This window comes from Babylonia areolata, chromosome 3 (genome assembly GCF_041734735.1).
Source record: "Babylonia areolata isolate BAREFJ2019XMU chromosome 3, ASM4173473v1, whole genome shotgun sequence".
Taxonomy (NCBI): domain Eukaryota; kingdom Metazoa; phylum Mollusca; class Gastropoda; order Neogastropoda; family Buccinidae; genus Babylonia; species Babylonia areolata.
The window spans coordinates 30,388,431-30,408,519 of NC_134878.1; the positions used below are offsets into that span (position 1 = coordinate 30,388,431).

General features: G+C 38.1%; 2 protein-coding genes across 2 annotated transcripts in view; one reads left to right on the forward strand and one right to left on the reverse strand.

Annotated features, from left to right (window-relative positions):
• Window positions 1-20,089, forward strand: part of LOC143280281 (uncharacterized) — an 89,570-nt gene that overhangs the window by 41,816 nt on the left and 27,665 nt on the right. The gene's annotated exons all lie outside the window — the stretch shown is intronic.
• Window positions 3,330-20,060, reverse strand: LOC143279932 (trifunctional enzyme subunit beta, mitochondrial-like). The gene is made up of 15 exons (XM_076584277.1): window positions 19,958-20,060; window positions 15,695-15,748; window positions 14,614-14,749; window positions 13,434-13,465; window positions 12,900-12,967; window positions 12,118-12,205; window positions 11,287-11,477; window positions 10,402-10,494; window positions 9,799-9,886; window positions 9,328-9,452; window positions 8,423-8,550; window positions 7,253-7,340; window positions 6,729-6,803; window positions 5,986-6,150; window positions 3,330-4,737 (listed from the first exon to the last, which is right to left on the reverse strand). Exons 1-15 carry the CDS (start codon window positions 20,010-20,012, stop codon window positions 4,702-4,704), a joined length of 1,422 nt encoding a protein of 473 aa, XP_076440392.1. The 5' UTR covers window positions 20,013-20,060; the 3' UTR covers window positions 3,330-4,701.

Below are 20,089 nucleotides of genomic sequence, written 5' to 3' on the forward strand. Positions count from 1 at the left end.
ATTATATAAGAGGTCACATTTATGGAACAGACTGTACAATGGATATTTTTGCTGTTGTATGTCAATGTGTACTGTTGGGAATCTAGAAGGATGTATGCGTGTGCATGCATTAGACTGATGACTGAAGACATATTTTGGTCACTAAAGACTTCTTTTCTTTTTTTAATAATATTTTTTATTATATTTTTTCTTTAATACATACCAGAGAGAACGCTGATTCATCAACACAGAATCATAAGGCAGCTTTTGGATTTCAACTGCCTGAGTTTTGGGGGATTTTTGGTTGTTTTTTAATTGCAGCAACGTTCAGTGTTTAATTCCAGTGACTGGCTTATCAAAGCCTTTTACCTGGTACTAGTGGACAACAGCTTTGCTTCTTTTTTTTCTTTTTTCTCATCATTATAATTCAATCTTATACTCAGGGCATATTCTAGTTTCCAAAATAACACATGAATAGGATTTTTTTTTTTTTTAAGGGGGGAGGGAGATGGGAAAGTTGAATGCTGGCATGTATGTTATAAACACACAACACAGTACGGTCATTGTCTTCTCAGGTTGACTTCATGCTTTTGTTTCCATTAATACACTTCAGAAAGAATGGAAACAGCTCTGTGTTGGGAGGGGGTGGGAGTGAGTGAGTGTTGTGGCTTTCCTGTTTGATTTCACTTTTGCATTGTGTGAACTATTATGAAGGAGTAATGATTTGTGCTTTGCTGATATTAGTGTAAAGAATAACTCCACCCAGAGCGACCAAGAAACTGAGACCCCCCCCTCACCCTCCTTCCAACCCTCTGTAATTTATGTTACACAGTTTTGATCACTTCTAACAGGGCAGCAGTATCTTGTGACTATTTAAAGATCCATCAAAGCTCAAGTGACTTCACCACCAGACTGACTTGCAGCATAATTATGGGCCAGTATATGAGCAGCATTGGACTTGTATATCGTCCCCAAAGTTGCTGTTGACCATCTATGCATTGAATCCCAAATGGCATAATCTCCAACTTGCATCTACTCTGGGATATCAGAATGTTTGTACCTTTATATATATATTTCAAGATGTCGATAAAATTTGCTGAGAAGTGAAGTCTGTCGTGTCATTGGAATTGGTTGAGATTTATTCATGTATGTAACATGCTGTATGAAAATGTATGTTCATGGTTTGAGTGTTGAATACATGTGGAAGTATTTTTCATGTTTGGGGGTGTCTTAAAGGATGCGAGTGAATGAGTCATGTTGAAATGATACAGGAAGAAAGAGTATACATTTAGATTACACTAATTTGATTGATCGTGGTAAAAAAAAAATACTGGCTTCTGTACAACAGCAAGTTGCAAAACAAACTGATCAGGATGGTATATATTTGTGACTGGCATTTTTTTCAAATATCAAAAGTAATGGGGAAATCCAACAAGGATGATAGGGGATTCAGTTAAACGATCCAGCTATTGTCTTTTGGGAAATGCTGCACATAGGTTCAAGTAATAAATCTGGAAGACCCACAAAAAAACCTATGTAAAAAGAAGTGTGTCTTCAGCTTTTCCTTTTTGGGTTCTGTCGGGAAAATGACAGCTTCACATCTGTTTTTCATTACAAAAATAAAGTCAGGCTAAGCCATAAATTTGCACATTTTTATGTTGCCCTAACCTCCGATTAAAAACAAACAAAAAACAATCACAAAATCTCAGATTGGCAAATTTCAGAAATTAATTCTGCGTTGGCCTACTTCAAATTTGACATGTGCTGTCAGTCAAAGGGAAGGAGGCAGACCAATCCAGTCCATACAGGCTTCATGCCGGTTCTAAGTTTAGCAGCAGTCGTCAGTCTGAAGTAAACACACTGACAATGAAAGTAACCCAGTTGGCCAGGTCACAGTTTTGCCTGTTTGAGAAAGAATGAGAGGGAGTGAGTCATTGTGTGTGCTTAAATATTTATCTTGCAGTATTCAGCTCAAAGCAGTCTATATACGGTTTATAACTGGATAGTGGGAAAAAAGTGAAGAAAAAAAGTAAAAGTAAATTCCCCTTTAATAAATTTCAGTTACACTTTCCGGCATAATAGAATGAACTGATTTGTTACACATTATGGAGTGGAGTTTTTGTTTTTCCTCATATCAACACAGAGGCACTGGAGCTTGTGTAATGACCCTTGTTTGAATTGGTAGGGGTAGAGAGTGTGTGGGTCAGAATAAAAAGTGGTACTGGGACACTGCTGCTCAGTGTAAACGACATCAGCAGACCAGATTCCTCGCCTTGTCTTGAAGCGAGAAATATGTTCCCTTGACTCATCACAGCCTGTCAGTGAAGCCAGAGCAGGAGTGGTCAGGAAAATGTCCAGCCATGTGCCTGTAAGTGGGATCCTGTAAAAAGTGTTGGCATAGTGCCTATGAGACATCCATTGATGTACTGTTTTGTTCAGTGAACATAAACAATCTCTCAGTTGTTTGTGTCAAGATTACGAAAACACTTTACTGGGACATGAAAGCTATGAGTCGATGCAAAAACGTGCTTTTCCATTTCACAATGAAAAACATTTTTTTAAAGCTTCAGTCAAGTTTGGTGCGACTGCCACAGAAAAGACCCAGAGGCTATTCCTGATATTCTGTGCAAATTCAGAGAGAAAATGGGGAAAGGGGTGAAACTTATATAAATGATGTCGTATATGACTTGAGATGCTACTCTGGATGGCTTTGATGACAAAATCAGGTGGGGGGGGCACCTGTGCCACACATTCTTCTCATTCATCCCTATAATGAAAGGCATGTTTCTAATTTGTTCCAAATTGTTGGAACCAACTCTTGTGCCAAATGTGTTTCCAAGATCCAGCCCATTCAGTTCTGAATTGTTTTGATGAAATTTAGCGTGCTTTCAATTAGAAAAACAAAAAGCACTTTGAATTAAATGCAACAAACAAATGCACTTTGAATTATAAACAACAAATGAATAAATAAAAATGATATACTCCGGTCCTGGATTGGTAGAGTACTGATGTTTCACGGCCCGATGTGTGCCAATTGGCCAAAATGTACCTTAGTTTAACAGGAAACACACACAAAGACACGCATACACACACAGATAACCCCATCCCACACAGACGCACGCACACATGCACAATCTCTGTGTCTAGCCAATACATACGGTCACTCCTCACTTTATGCAACAAAACCCACATTAGACAATGCTTTTTTGTGCTGAAATTTTGTCAGCCAGTGACGCTGTGATACACTTGATGGCTGCAGTTTGTATGTTATTTAGATCTGGGATCTATGCATATACATTTTCACAACAGAAACACTCCAGCTAATGTCTTAAACACAGCAACTTTTAAAATGCTTTTTGTATTCAAATATTTATTGAATGAAGACATTTCCAAAGAATGTTTTGCTTCTTTTTAATCACAGAACAGTACTGCAGACATACACTGAAATGGCCTGACGTTTCAAGATCACAAGCTGAAGAGTTAAGATACATGTACATGGAAAAAGTTTGAACTAAGAGTACATTTCTTTCATTTTTTAACCAAGTGAGCTTGATACTTTGCATATACAATGTTACTTTTCTTGACTGTAAATGTTTGCTAGATTTTAAGTACTTTTATTGATACTTTTATATGTTGGGTCTTGGCTAATCAGTGTAAACTGTGTTGGGTATTGGCTATCAGTGTAAACTGTGTTGGGTCTTGGCTAATCAGTGTAAACTGAGTTTACAAATGTAATCAAAATGTACACAAAACATACAGAAGCATGCACTGCCTTCAGTAAACATGGTTTCCTCAAGCATTTTAATAAACATCAGACATCCATGAGTTAAAACCCTACCCACACTGGAACACATTTCTAAAATCATGGTGCTAAAGCATCAAAGTTTGAAAATTTTTTATAGTCAATATGCCATAAATGTAATGTTTTTTCAGTGATTGCTTGACAATCAGGAAACATTCTGTGTAATATATCAGGGTCACCAAACTGACTGCTGCAATAAATAACTGGCTGAATAACTGTTGAGCAATCATTTCACAGGGCTAAAAATAGCATTAAAGACTTTAGTTTTCTAAATTTTGATAAACACAAAAATCTACAATTCCACATCCTGAAACAATACACAGGCACATCATGATATCTAATTTTGTTCAAATACACACACACCAACATGCAATTACCATCCATCAAATTATGTGCTTCATCTGTCAAGCACCAGTCACAAACACCATCCATAACATGTATAAAAAAAAAAAAAATAAAAAAAGCAACTTCCATTAAGAATTCTGAAGACTGGCAGTTGTACTTTTTAGAAAACTTCAGACACGACCTTTAAAATTATGTTGAAACCATAACAGTCAGGACCAGAGTTCACTACTTTACTAAAAATAAAATAAAGACAGAATGCATTTTATCCATATATGAAAACAGATTCTGTCTGATAAAGGAAACAGGCACTGGAAAACAGTAATAGCTTATTGTTGTACTTTGCAAAGCAAATTGAACAAAACCTTTGTATTTATTCTTAGATTGAAAAAAAAAAAAAAAAAAAACCCAAAAAACCAAGACACGACAACAAATGTAGAAAAAGCAAGCAATGGTGTTGATGAATTTGTGTTTTGTCCAATGTGAAGATGATGCCACAGAGTGATGAAGATACTAAATAAACAAAAATGGTCATGGGAGATGTACATCAAGGTTGTTTAGTGCTGAAGACTTGAATTTCACCTGGGGTATCGTTCCACAATCATGGCATGTCCCTGTCAGACAAAAGAAAAAAAAAAGAATTCATTTAACTATCAGACAATGTCATAAGAGACTTGCATTTGACACAATCAAAAATAATGTATTTTTGTCTCTTGTGTTCCATTTTATTACAGCTCAGTTCATACAAATATTGGTGATGGGTTTGAATCTTACTCAAGTTTTTATCTACCCACTTCAACTCCTTTTATGTATTTAATAACTGCACAGTATAATATTTATGCAACAAACTGCTTTCTGGAGAAAAAAAATAAGAACAAGGTGATGCAAGCTTAAAGATATTAGGACACCACCTTCCTGCAATTTACCAAAGTGCCATCAACACCTCAACAGCTTGACTGCTATTGACTATGTGCATCAGTAAAGGGCTAAGGTATGTCTGAGCTTTACAGGTTAGGATGTCAGTCTGCACGATTCGTTTTCAAGTTCTCCTCCTCTTGGGACTGCACTGCTTTCGTTCAACAAAATCAATTATACTGCTTGAAAGTGCACAACATGTAAGTGCACTTCCAGAAACTGTGCTACACTGTTATTTTCTCAAGGTTCAGCAGTCAAGGGGTCAGTGTTAAAGGTAATGCCTCTAGCTCATAAATCAAATAAACCAACTAACAGATGTCATCTGGCAGGTATGAAACATTTTGACAGAGCTGGAACCATGTCACTTCACTTGTATGTTAATAATAAGCTGGCAATCAATTCCAACACACCAGACAAATGAAAATAACCCAATGAACAAATGTTGGAATACAGAAACAAATATGCATCTCTAAACAGCATATCACTACAAACAGCTGCAACTGGTTGCATGTGGATGTACTGGTTATCATAATCATTCATGAAAAGAAACTTGTACTCATCCCTGAATCTTGTACGTGTGGAGTTGCTTCATCCACAAATCCAAACTTGATATTAGCATTTGTCACATGTTATCAAAACAGCTTGCCAGACCACAAAACTGAAGAAGCTTGTCATCCTTTCCAACTGAGGAGAGGCTGGATACATAATGTGAATCAGCTCCACTCTCAGTGGAGACTATTTTACATAACAAAACTGCAATCAGTTGAACATTTCCAATATAAACTGATACATATGCATGCTAACACTCAAATACAAGCACCCACATGCACACAGCACCTCACACACAACAGGTCTGAATAGGATTCCCTACAGAAAATACAAAGTGTCCACACAGATATATGTATATATATATTATATATATATCTATATCACAAGATTGACCATACCAATCCCCCAGCAGCACAGGCAGCCACCAAACCAAACTGTCCATCCTCCTTCTGCAGACGGTTGGCAGCAGTGGTGACCAGACGTACCCCTGTGGCACCAAACGGGTGTCCCAGAGACAGGGACCCTCCCCACAGGTTCAGTTTGTCCATGGGCGGGGCTCCCACCTGTCACAGTCATCCATCACACAATCACAACAGTTCCCCTATTTAGGGCTTTCTAGTTTTCACCTGCCAGAAGCCATGATTCTAATGTAAAGAGCATCTTTAAATTTCATATTCAAAAGGTACACTTAAATAATGAGGTTTCTTTTCCATAAAAAAAAGAAGAAAACTTCAAGTATAGAAAATGACTGTCCTCTCCATTAAGCGATCAGTGTCAAACTACCATTGTTTAATTTTGAGGCTGATCTTTCCTTTGTACAATCTAAGTCAAGATACCACTGTTAATTTTTCATTTTTGTCAACCATTACCTTTACCTTCATTCTCAGGACAGACTGCCAAAATTGTCTGCCGGTTCTAAGTTATTCATTAATTAAAACTGAGTCCTGCACTGCATTCCTGCTAACTGGAACAATACTACAGCTATTATGAAAATATCCACACATGCCTAAGGCAAAAATGTAACCAGTTGGAGTATAATGCCAGTACACATATTGAATGTTAACAGGTGAAATGTCAACATTTTCCTTTCCCTCTTCCCCCACTTTTCCCCCAACTGACAAAAATCAGGCTTTGATCTCACCTTGCCCTTACGCCCCATCATATTGGTTCCAAACCAATCCGAGTCCAGTGCTTTCAAGTTGGCCAAAATCTGACCCTGTCACACACAAATACAACACAGAAGATAAAAACAAACAGTGCTACCATAAGCATGCTTGACAGTGTTCTTCTATCAAGGAACAGTAGAGTTTTCAGACCAATAATGAGAATTCTGAGTAGCAGGATGCTGATTTAATCCAAATACATCTTAGACAAAAAATCCACTGCTTGCAAGAAAACTATTATCAATGCAGACACCAATGATTATCTCCTGCCAGTTAGTATGACCAGTTAATGAACTATTCCTTGGATAAATATTATGACAGAGTGCTTTACACTGTTTCCTTTCATTTGACTGCCAAATCATTTTAGAAATGTTCACAAATTCCAAAGGATCATACCTGAGATGACAGAGTTCAGAAGTGGTTTTACACTTCCCAAATGCAAAGAATGTATCTTATACAGTGAAGATTAACACTAGACAGAAAAGCATCAAAGTTCACTTACAGCAAAAGCTTCATGGTACTCAAACACGCTGATATCCGAAAGGGACAGTCCCGCTTTATCAAGAATGCGAGGTGTTGCGTATGCAGGCCTGAAAAACAAATCATTCATTTCAATACATACTATGTTGATTATAAAGTACTTTCCAAAAAACAGCCATCTTTTCCCTGCCATAAATCTTCCTGAACATGGGAAGTATTTGAATGCAAATAAGGTCGATTTTTTTTTTTTTTTTTTTTTTTTTAATCTCTTTTTCTATTTCAACATTTACGTTTGTTATTGGTCCTTTATTCACAAAGCATAAACTCTGGATAAACTAATATGAAATTACCAAAGTGAATGTATTTCACTCCTCTCTGGCCCCAATTTTCCCCCATATTACTTCCCTTAATCACAAACCATCCATGGATTAGCAGTGTATCGGAATCACTTCTCTTCATTCAGACAATACCCGGGGATGACCAGTATATCGGGATCACTTCCCTTCACTCAGATAATATCCACGGATGATCAGTATATCAGGATCACTTCCCTTCACTCAGACAAAATCCATGGATGACCAGTATATCAGGATCACTTCCCTTCACTCAGACAAAATCCATGGATGATCAGTATATCAGGATCACTTCCCTTCACTCAGACAATATCCACGGATGAACAGTATATCAGGATCACTTCCCTTCACTCAGACAATATCCACGGATGAACAGTATATCAGGATCACTTCCCTTCACTCAGACAATATCCACGGATGAACAGTATATCAGGATCACTTCCCTTCACTCAGACAATATCCACGGATGAACAGTATATCAGGATCACTTCCCTTCACTCAGACAAAATCCATGGATGATCAGTATATCAGGATCACTTCCCTTCACTCAGACAATATCCACGGATGAACAGTATATCAGGATCACTTCCCTTCACTCAGACAAAATGAATAAAAGGAGGCAAGAAAAGTCTATCAGTGTCATTTCCCTTCATTCAGACAATAATTATTTTCCATCTCTGTCAGTGTCATTACCCTTCATTCAGACAATAATTTTTTCCATCTCTATAAGTGTCATTTCCCTTACTTCAAACAATTATTTTTTACTCATGGACGAACAGTATGTCAGTATCATTTCCATTCAGACGGTATAAGTAAAAGTAGGCAAGAAAAGCACTGACCCCAGCAGCAGCTGATCCTTGGGGTCCTGAGCCACATAGAGAAAGTCCCTGAGGTAGGCCAGTGGCTTGTAGCCCATGGCCAGGGCTTTCTCCTCAGACATGATCAGACAGGCAGAGGCACCGTCCGTCTGTCACACACAGTGATAAACCTTACACAAGATACAAGATGCAAGAATTCTTTACTACCTCTAAAAGAGAAACTGTTGACACATTTGGCTGACAAAAAGGCAACATATGCTTTAACTCCACAGAGCAATACAAAGTTTTGTCATCTCCCACGTTCCACAATAATGAATGCCCAAATTATTTTGCCATGCTCCCACATTCCACAATAATAAATGCTCGAATTATTTTGCAAATGAAGGACACTGTATTGTAACTCAAACCCAAGGTTTGCCACCAACACAATGTCATCAGCAATGTTTGCATTTATATTTCATGATTTGTGTTCGAAAAAAATTTTCATGCAAGAATTTCTCTTTGATCTCATGTTCACGCTTACTATCCATGCAGCCTATAAAAAAACCCAATAGCAACAGGAAGTGCCACTTCGTCATAAATGAAGATTTATTGTCTAAAGTCAGAACAGGGATCTCAATCAGTTTAGTCACCAAACTAAAGTATGAACCTAAAAACGAACAATAAGATCCAGCACTAAGTTTCAGAAACTAGTTAATAACACCATTCACATGAAGGAGATGTAAGGTAATACATATCTACATATTCATCAGTATCCCATGACTTGGGAACATTTCCATCCTAAATTAACCATGCACTGCCAAGATTTGAACCATGGATCCTCAGGATGGAAACCCACAATACCAACCTCTCAACAGTCACAGTTGTAGAGAAAAGCTTCTCTACATACTGGAATGAAAGAGAAGACCTGTGTGAAAGGTACCTACCAAGAAAGAGGCATTGGCGGCGGTCACTGTGCCATGTGGTTTGATGAAAGCAGGCTTCAGTTTTCCCATGGCCTCCATGGAGGATGGGCGGATCCCATTGTCCTTCTCCACTGGTGTTGCCACACCTTGAACACACACACACAACACTTTCCCATGTCTTGGAGAGGAAAAAAGACCCAATTACACACATGCAGACATTTCATTTTGATACAACGCCAAGAGTTTATCAGTGGGTGGAGGGGTGGGCGTTTGCAAACAATTGGGCAGGAAAAACCAGATATATCTGAAAAATCAATGCCAGCATTTTGTTACCCTGAATGTTAACATGCTAGTTCCTAAATGGTACCAAAGAAAAAAATAAACCACCACAGCACAAACACACACACACACACACACACAGAGCATGGCAGATTCTCAGACATTAAACACAACAGACAGAAGTGTAGTGAAACAGCAAGCTCATCAAGTTACCTGGGACTTTGTATGCCAGTCGATCTGTCAGCAGTCCTTTCTCTGATGCTTCAAAGGCCAGGGTGTGGGACCTCAGAGCAAACTCATCCTGTGCACAACATGCATCCCAGTCAGGTGAGCAACCACAGGCTTCAAACAATGTCTGATCACACCATAAATACATGTTTGTATACATACCACTTCTATAAAATGAGTATGTTTATGTGCATGAGTCAGAGAAGCATAAGTATTTGTGTCCATGAGTCAGAGATGCATAATTATTTCAGATTATTGCACAAGGGAATATGAGCATTTACTAATTTTGGGGAGTGAACATCTGTCAACTAAAAATACAAAATGAAGAAATAAACCAGAGTGCATGTGAATAAATGACAAAGAGATATGGAGACAGCATTTCAAAATACATGAGCTAAAACAGAATCATTGACAGTCCATCAAAACATGGTGATAGTGCAAGGATAAAATATGAAAGGACAGATCCCATACACTACATTTTGTACATTTGTTCATGTTTTTGTTCTCTGAAGATCATAAGACTGATGACAGAACCCTTCCAACCCCTAGAGAAAAAAATAAAATAAAACAAAATGAAACAAAACTGACCTGTTCCTGCCTGCTGACATTAAAGGCAGCTGCCAGCCGGTCACCTGAGTGGCCCATGGTTTCATTGGTGGAGAACTCTGCCACTGCAGGCAGCTGAAACAGTCACAGCAATGCTTGTGATCCGGCATCAAATCAGTCAGCTATTAGGCACCATCTTGCACAATTGTACCATTGAAAAAAAGACCTATTTCTTTTTTACCTCTCTGGAATTATGTGTCATTTTATAAATATGCTGTTCAACTTAACATTTCCTTGAAAAATAAGATGAGCAGGCTATGACAGTCAATCATGTCTATGATTATCAGAACGGCAGAGGAGGCAACTGCTGTCTCCAACTATCTGGGCTAGAATTTTATAGTAGTCTTGCCCAATTCATATCTCGACTCTCTCGGCCAAGAAAGGCCAACTAGTCCCCAAGGCTGCAGCACTATGAGCCAGTGCAATCTTGCCTCACAGTTTGAGAGTCATAGTCCTTCACAAAAGACTAAGCTGTAAATGAATTCCCATTGCAGTAGAGAAATAGTCTCATTGATATAAGCTGAGTGTTGAGCCCAGAAGAGCAGGGTACCTTGTTAAAAAAGAAATGTCAAAATGATTTTGTTAAAAAAAATCACACAACTTAGTATAGCATCCTCACAGGTGAGCATACGGAAGGGAGGGGTAAAAGGAGGTGATAGAATGGAGAAGAGGAGGAGAGAAAACAAATCTTCACCTACGTTAATTAATTTAATGCGGAGGAGTCTGAGACACACACCTGGACAGTGAATCAAAACGAGACTGAAACCAAAATTCTACTGAACTATGAATATGTACACCTGAACCATGAAATCTGTTTTCTAAGATTTATAAATACAGTTCCCTTCAGTGACATCAAAATCAAATCACCTCTGGTGTGAGGGCAGAGGGGGTGAGCATCTGCCTGAGGAGCTGTAGGCGGGCAGGTACCGTCTTGGCTTTGTTCATGGTCAGCATCAGGCCACGCATCTTGCGGCTGTGACGAATCGGCACATCCGACATGAACTCCACACCCCCGGCGATCACTGCGTCACACTGCCCACTGGCAATGAGGCCAATGCCTGGGGCCATACCATGGAAGAGTCAGTTTATGTACTCTTATGTGTATGTGTATGTGTATGTACACATGTGCAAACTCTTGTGTGTGTGTGTGCGTGTGTGTTGTGTGTGTGTGTGTGTGTGTGTGTGTGTGTGTGTGTGTGTTTGTGAGAGAGAGAGAGAGAGAGTGTGTGTGTGTGTGTGTGTGAATGTGCGTGTGTGTGTGTATGTATGTGTGAGTGTATATATGCACATGTGCATATGCTAGAGAGGGAATGAATGTGGGAAAGACCAAGAAAATTTGAAAAAATATGAGTTTTCTTTGTTTATCACACTATGTGCAGGTTAGTCTGTTTGCATACATACAAATACAATTTTGAACATTCTGAAGTGAATAAGAGAGAAAGAGAAACAAGACAGGACTGTGTATACACCATACACTTACATGTGTCAAGGCAGAGAAAAATGCAGAATTTTATCATTTTATGTGATCTATGTATCATTTAAAGACACACATGTCTTATACATATTACATGCATGAGCAACATGACCACACGCAAATTTCTCTTTGGATCTATAATAAAGTGGACATGTCTGGACTGAATCGTTATGACTGTTTCAAGCGCACGGGAATTCTTGAACCACCCATTTGACAATGCTCACCTGTGGTGATGGCCTGGTTGGAGGAGATACAGGCCTGGGTGACTGTGTGGGCAGGAACACGGTCCGAAATCCCTGCACCCAGAGATGCCTGGCCAAACCAAGGTAAATCATGTACACAACTTAAAAGAGTGCGTGCACGCACACACACACACACACACACACACACAAAGCAAGGGTACAAGAACACACAAACACACAGAGAATTAATAATAATAATAATAATAACAATTTTTGTATGATAATAATAATCAATAATGATAATAATAATAATGATAATATTACAATGGTAATGAATACTTATACACCACTCTATCCAGAAAACTACTCTAGGCACTCTATTAAACGCATAATATCATAAATTATTGCTATAATGACAATCAACAGCAGAATAATTGCTCTTTTCAGTTTTCTCCCTTTTCCCACAGGATATTTATTGTCAATGCTAAGAAAATTCATTCCTGATTTGGAATGGAGTGAAAACCATGATCGTCTAATAATTAAGGGAACTGAAATACTGGTATTATGGATACCGTGCGCAAATGGGGTTGTGGCATCACAGTGTTCCAAGAATAACACATGCACAAACAGACATACTCAGAGAAAGATAAAACCAATACATACGCACAAACAAACACATGCAATACACACTCACTTTGTGAGGAAAGAATTCTCTGTGTGCACACCCTTTTGTGTTACCTAATAATGGACTTATCCGTATGACATTCAAGGTTGCTCTGAAAAGACCTAAAAACTGATAAATGTTAAAGTAAAGCAGACGATACCTCTCTTGCAACATTGCTGGTCTTAACTTCCTGGATGACTGTCCCATAGACCACATATTCCACAGCATCTGAAGCATTCACATAAACACTGAAGTTCACAGAACAATATCAGTAAAGGAAACTCACAATGTATTCAAAACACTTATTCACACACACACACACACATTTTTTCTTTTCTATTTTATCTGTATAACTTTGTGTTGAAAACATCTATTTACATGGAGCTAAGACCTCAATGTAACATGAATTGTAATATTTTATCATGTGGAATAACTTAATCATAGGAAGACTAAAACGAGACATGTTTTTGTTTTTCTCTCCCTCTCATTCGTTAAAAAATGTATACACCTCTCTCTGTATGTTCTTTCCTTTATTCTTATCACTACTCTTTGGGTGATGTTAAGTAACTTATTTTGATAGTCTGAAGCACCAAAATTTGTACAGGGGAAAATGGAGCTTGAGGCATTTGTTAGAACAAAAAAGTAGAAACCAAGGAAACATTCAAGTTGATTTTCATTACTGCTGAACACATACCTTTGGGCAAGCCAGTTCTTTTCAACAACCCCCTGTGGAAAAACAAAAAAGAAAATAACTAGATTTTGTTCTCTCTCTCTCTCTCTCTCTCACACACACCCACACCCACACACAGACTTCTTTACCTGTGAGTAGACAGACTCAAGAATCTTGTTCTTATTACTGTTGCTTGTAGTCCAGTCGACCGCACAGGGCCATATCAGGAATGTCAAACCATACAAATGCTAAACCGTGTCAAAACAAAACATGTCACATCTACAAAAAAAAAACCCAAAAAACAAACAAACAAAACAAAAACCACACAGACAAACCCACAAAACACATTTCATGACACAGTATCCCAACCATTTAGTTCATTATGGCAATTAAGACCAGGCCATGCTGAGAACACCAGCCATTCCGCTTGATCTACCATCCCTGGATTACAAAAAAATCGTAAAAAAGGAAAAAACAATTCAAAGCCAAACAAAAAATACATAAAAAGGACATACAGACAAATAACACAGCGGAATGGGCAGCTGGTGCCCATCCTAGCGTTTAGATCTCACAACCTAATCACCAGAGCAAAACAGCGCAGATAGTACATAAAAGACTTCGGAAAACTCCCGAAAAGAGAAAAAAAAAGTATCAAGGCTTGCTTGAAAAAAGAAAGGGGAATGGACTGGGAAGGCAGAAAAAGGAGACAACAGTGAAGAAAGAAAAAAGGTAGAAACAAAGACTGGAAGTGATAGAAAAGAGGAAATTTCTAGCACAGAATTTTAGGAAGACGGGGATGCTGTTTATACTGAAAGACCACTGGCATCCCCATGGGACACTTAAGAAGCTGGTATGTCTATTGAATGCCACCTAACTTCATCACAAACTGTCTTTTGCAACATACAAACTGTCTTTTGCAACAATCAACGCTGTGTGCATGGCACAAAAACAAAAAAACAAACAACATATATACATTTTAGTCAAAAACCTTATCTCCATGCTAATTAGATAATCAAATATTGATGGCTGTAAGACAGATTAACAGCAAAATGCAACAATGCAACGATAAATATTTAAAGATAATACAATATGAGAGAAAAGGTGTATGAGGAGAAAGAGAAGAAATAATGAGAGGGAGAATTTTTTTAGATTCATTAGTCAGTGATATGTAAAAAGCAGACAATGCAGGCAATTCTATACTGACTGCAAAGCTGTTCGGGCCAAATCATGGGGCATCAGTTTCTTGTAGAATGTCCCAGACTGCAGGAATGGTGTGCGTACACCATCCACCAAAACCACATTGCGAACATTTGGCTTGGCCAAACTTTTCTTTGCTGCAGCTGAAAAAAAAAAAAAAAAAATCAAATACATACATAAAAAAAAAAAAAAAAAAAAAAAATATATATATATATATATATATATATATATATATTATATATCAACAACAGAAGGCTCATGTCTTAAAACTTGTATTCTTAAAAGGCAGCAAATTTTCGCTGTAAAAACAGCTTCTTCAGGTAAGGGTACAGAAGTGAAAGAAGTGGAATAGCAACCAGTGAGTAAAAGTCAGGTAAAACTGGGCAGGTAAAAACATGCTCTCTCTCTCTCTCTCTCTCTCTCTCTCTATATATATATATATATATATACATGTATCAGTAAAATATGCGCACTCACACACACACTCACAAAACATATATCATGTCAATAAATTAATATGACAGACAGAAGATACATATACATATATGAATAAATATATGGAGAAGGTAACATCTGGCAGCAGCTGGCACTACTTAGGGTGAACATAAAAGTTAAATCTTGAAGAAAAAAAGCTAATGAGAGGACAGTAAGTGCAGAGTTTATATAATGTAAACACACTGAGCACAAATAGTTCAATATTCTTGTCCTGTTCATTCACGTATACACAAAAGTATTATACTTCATAACAAGTAAACTATTCTGTTATTTTGAAATTACTGCAAATATGTTTTTTTTTTCCCCAATGAAAATCATTGGTAGCTGGGGAAGGGGAGCACAAAAGCACATCCCCCTACCCAAGAAAAAACAACAACACACGCAAAGTTCAATGACATTAAGTGTGATGTGAGTCTATGGCACACATGTGGAACAACATCAAATTTGAAAATATTTGCAGAGACAAACTTTTATTTAGGCCAACAGACCAAACCTACCTGCTATAAGCAGCCACAGTTTGAAACAGTCAATATATTATATGTTGTGGAACAGTAAACTACAAAATACTACCACAGAGACAAATTTTCATTTACCTGGCTGTGCACTGGCATTCTGAAAAGAAGATGTGCTGAGACATCTTACACCATCTGAAATGAGACACAAGAATAATTTTGTCAAAGAAATACAGGAATATACAGTACACAATAGAAACTTACATAAATATCATAATATGAAATTTGTGTGGACAATTATTCCCTCTCCAATCCAAACACCCCGTCACCAACATTCTTATTTCATTTTATAATCTGGAACCATTGTACTGAGTGTACATTTTGTTTATAATGATGAATGATTAATTTCCTGTTGTTGCTGATGTCGTCTTAGTCATATGAGCAGAAAAGTTAATATAGGTGCCATTCTCAGAAAACGGTTCTCATTCTTTGAAGATGCATATTATATATATATATATATATATATATATATATATATATATGTGCGCCCAAGGTTGCATCAGCTTCAAGCACCTGAGCTTACAATGGCTTATGTATGAACAGCTGTGTGTCTTATAGTTTTATTCACAATACTTATGCATTTCTATTTTGCACACATAAAGCTACAGCACTGTTGAAAAAACAGGTAACATGAATAAAAAGATTTCTGAAAAAAAAAACAAATTACTGACAGCCACATATTAAACTTCTGTAATATGACTATGGAACTGAATTTTCATGTTTTTTAGGAGGACAAAAACATTAACTGCACACTTGACATTTTCATAGGGAAAAGACTACCTTTCAATGAAGAAACTATTGTCTTGAAGCAAGAAACGCACGACATGCACACATAAACACAAAATCACACAGTCATAATACATAAATGATAAATAATTCAGAAACAATTTTTGTTTGAAAGCTAAAGTAAATAAATTTCAGTATCACAGTACGGTCCTGTGTTAACTTAATCTCTTCACAGTGCCTTATGATGGGAAGTTCTTAAGTGCTAGAAAGTGCCCCACATCAGATAAATCCATACCTCATTGCAGGCATTTTCCTACAGTACCTCTATTTATTTAATTCATTTTTTTAAATGGTTTTCCATTACATACCAGTGGGAAAGCTGGAATATAGTGGAAACATCTACTTAAATTTTCAATGAGGAGCAAAACCGAATCAGGCTTTGTATGGTCAATCCTGGGTGTTTCTTTTTTTCTTTTTCTTGTAAGACGTCTCTCAGAAATTCAGATGACACTTTCAAAATGGTGGTTACTAATCACAACCTAGCCTAAGTGGCGCGAAATGCTGCTTCTTGCAAAAAATCTGAGATCATATCACCCAAAATGTTGCAGAAACCTTACATATAAGTTTAGTGCTGTGTCAGATGGCTTGCTCAATAAGAAGAAAGGGGAGGATGATGATTTGCAGAGAGCGGCAGGGGAAGGGTACTTGTCGAGATAAATATAACAACTAGACAAGTGAAGGAGAGAAAATGGTGAAGGAGGATGAGCTTGTAGCTGATCCAGAGTTGAACTCGATGACAACTAGACAAGTGAAGGAGAGAAACTGGTGAAGGAGGCTGAGCTTGCAGCTGATCCAGAGTTGAACTCGATGACAAACCATCCACTTAATTAGGCCAGGGAGGGGTGGAGAGTGATGAAGGAGGTTAACAACTGTATTTCCATTTGTATTTCTCTTTTTATCACAACAGATTTCTCTGGCTGCTATCCCCGGGGAGAGTGCATCGCTATACTACAGAGCCACCCCTATTTAAAAAAAAATTTTTTCCTGCGAGCGCGCAGTTTTTTTGGTTTTTCCTATCAAACTCAAAGTGGATTTTTCTACAGAATTTTGCCAGGAACAACCCTTTTGTTGCCGTGGGTTCTTTTACGTATGCTAAGTGCATGCTGCACACGGGACCTCAGTTTATCGTCTCATCCGAATGACTAGCATCCAGACCACCACTCAAGGTCTAGTGGAGGGGGAGAAAATATCGATGGCTGAGCTGTAATTTGAAAAAGTGCGCTTAGATTCTCTTGCTTCCTAGGCGGACGCATTACCTCAAGGCCATCACTCCACAACATGCAAAACACTTAATCTATGTATTTTAACAAAGCATGTATACATCAAAGAAAGGGATCATTTATCGTCTGCAGGCGAGTCATGATCAGCACTCGCGTCTCAGAACTGTGTGCCAAATGGGTCACTGTTAACCTGTTTGATACTGTTTAAAAGTAAGAAGTGAGTGGGTGTGGCACAGGCAGGTGTGGAAGCTGAAGAATGTGTGTGTGTGTGTGTGTTTGTGTGTGTGTGTGTGTGTGTGCGTGCGCGCATGTGCGCGCTCTCGCGAGCGCATGCATGTATGTACGCATGCACTCTGGTCTCTGTGAGTACATAAGGTATGGAGAAACATTTTTCTTCCATTTTAATAATAATAATAACTGGACATTTATCAGCGCTTTCCTCATTGCACAAAGTGCTTTACATTCCACAAACATACACATACAAAACACACCCAGTCCTCAACTCACAATCATCCACAATAAACATATATATGCGCATACCAACTCATATGTTCAATACTTACAGTTACAATGATACATACATACACGCATGCATGCATGCATCCATCCATTCATTTGACACACACACAATACAGTTTACAAATACACCTACACAATCAACTAACTACTTTCATGTATGAGAGAGGATCTAGAGAAAATGCTGCTGGAAGAGGAAGGCCTTGAGGTTAGATTTAAAGGAAGGCAGTGAGGGGCTGTGACGGACGTGGTGAGGCAAGGAGTTCCATATCTGAATGAATAGATGATGAAAAGGCTCAACCACCGTGCTGTTCTCTTTTGTATTTTGGGATGCGGAAGGTTCTATAATCGGCAGCAGAACAAAGAGAATGGAAGGGTACATAGATCTGAAAGATGTCATAGAGGCATCAGGGTGCAGTTTCAGATATGACATAGTAGCAGAGACAGGCGGCTTTGTATCTGATTCTTTGCTCTATGGGTAACCAGTGCAACTCTTTTAGAAGGGGTGTGTTTTTGCTTTATAAATCAGTTTGGCGACAGAGTTTTGCACCTGCTGCAGTGGTCTGAAGAGTGTTTGCAGACAACCGATAAGAAGATAGTTGCAATTGTCTAATCTAGAGAGTATGCATGAACTAACAAGTGGTTTGGTTGCACTGAGTGTGAGGTAGTGGCGTATGGAGCTGATTCGTCTGAGTTCAAAGTAGGCTGCTTGACAGATTCTGCTGATGTGATACTGCATGGAATTGAAAATCTTTATCAAGGAAAAAGCCAAGGTCATGGACATGATCAGAGAATGAGATATAAGAGTTTCCGAGATCGACAGTGGAAAACAGGGAAGTGGCATCTACTGACAGAGGAAGGAGTCTGAGGGCTTCAGTCATCATAGTTTTTATAGTTTCAGTTTCTTTTCTGTCATCCAATTTTCCACTTCTGTGACAGTCTTGAAAAGTTTGAATAAGATGTTCATCTATTTTTCATTTATTTCCTTGGTTTATCTCAGCTGCTTTTACTGGCAAACTTGAAACTATAATATATATTAAAAAAAAAAAATCACCTAACACTAACAGTTACTTTTAACCTCACATTTATGGTTCACTCATTGCTGACCATGATACTTTCTAGCAGTAGTGTGTAAGCCTGAATAGAGAAGAAAAAAAAACTCTTACCCTCCGCTACCAAATATCGACAGGCAGTTAAGAACAAAAGCCTGAATAATGTGTGGCACTGAAGGAGTTGAATGAAAAAACCCACAATGGCCTGTTCTTGCTTCGCTAGTAACTAAGGAAGGCAGTTCATAGCCGCATTCTTTGATCCGTAGAAGAGTGAAGGGTACACATGCACGGGTATGGACTTTGTACCTCCTTTGCTGGCATAAGGCAACGATTCATGTGTTATCGTGCAACGTTCACATTTCTCGTCAACGTTGGTCAAACAAAACGATGAACACAGAAACATTCGGGTCAAAGTCCATGCCGGTCTTATTTTCACGGCTGAAGTTGAGGACAGAGCTATAAATCTACATGCTGATCAATTAATTCACTCGCTTCCTTTGTCTCAGAAAATGATTCATGATTCATATATCCATTATAATGGACACGCTGGAAAAAAAAAAGTTCTACCACTTTGGAAAGACTGCGTGCAACAACTGTCACTGTGACCCATCGTCTGCTGTGAAATTTATTTCGTCTGCTGTCGTTGCTCAAAAATAATTACAAGATTATAAGTAAATACTCCACAGCTGAAACAATTGCACTGTATTATGAGTTTTCAGATACATTACTATACAAATGTTCAATACAGTAAAACTTTTCCCATCACTTACCTCTATAAAAACTAGACCGGGACAATGGAAACCTTCTGCACACCAGAGCCGCCATGTTGTTGCTGTATGCCAAAGTCTCGTGTAGGTCATGTGACACATGTGAGTCTCTTGAGATAACAAACAAATCAACAA

Excerpts from the sequence above, each read along its gene's own strand:
- LOC143279932 (XM_076584277.1), bottom strand. The coding sequence starts at position 20,012 with ATGGCGGCTCTGGTGTGCAGAAGGTTTCCATTGTCCCGGTCTAGTTTT. Across the intron at positions 8,551-9,327 it reads CCGCCAATGCCTCTTTCTTG|ACGGACGGTGCCTCTGCCTG; the intron begins GTAGGTACCTTT and ends TGTGTGTGACAG. Across the intron at positions 6,804-7,252 it reads AGTACCATGAAGCTTTTGCT|GGTCAGATTTTGGCCAACTT; the intron begins GTAAGTGAACTT and ends TGTGTGTGACAG.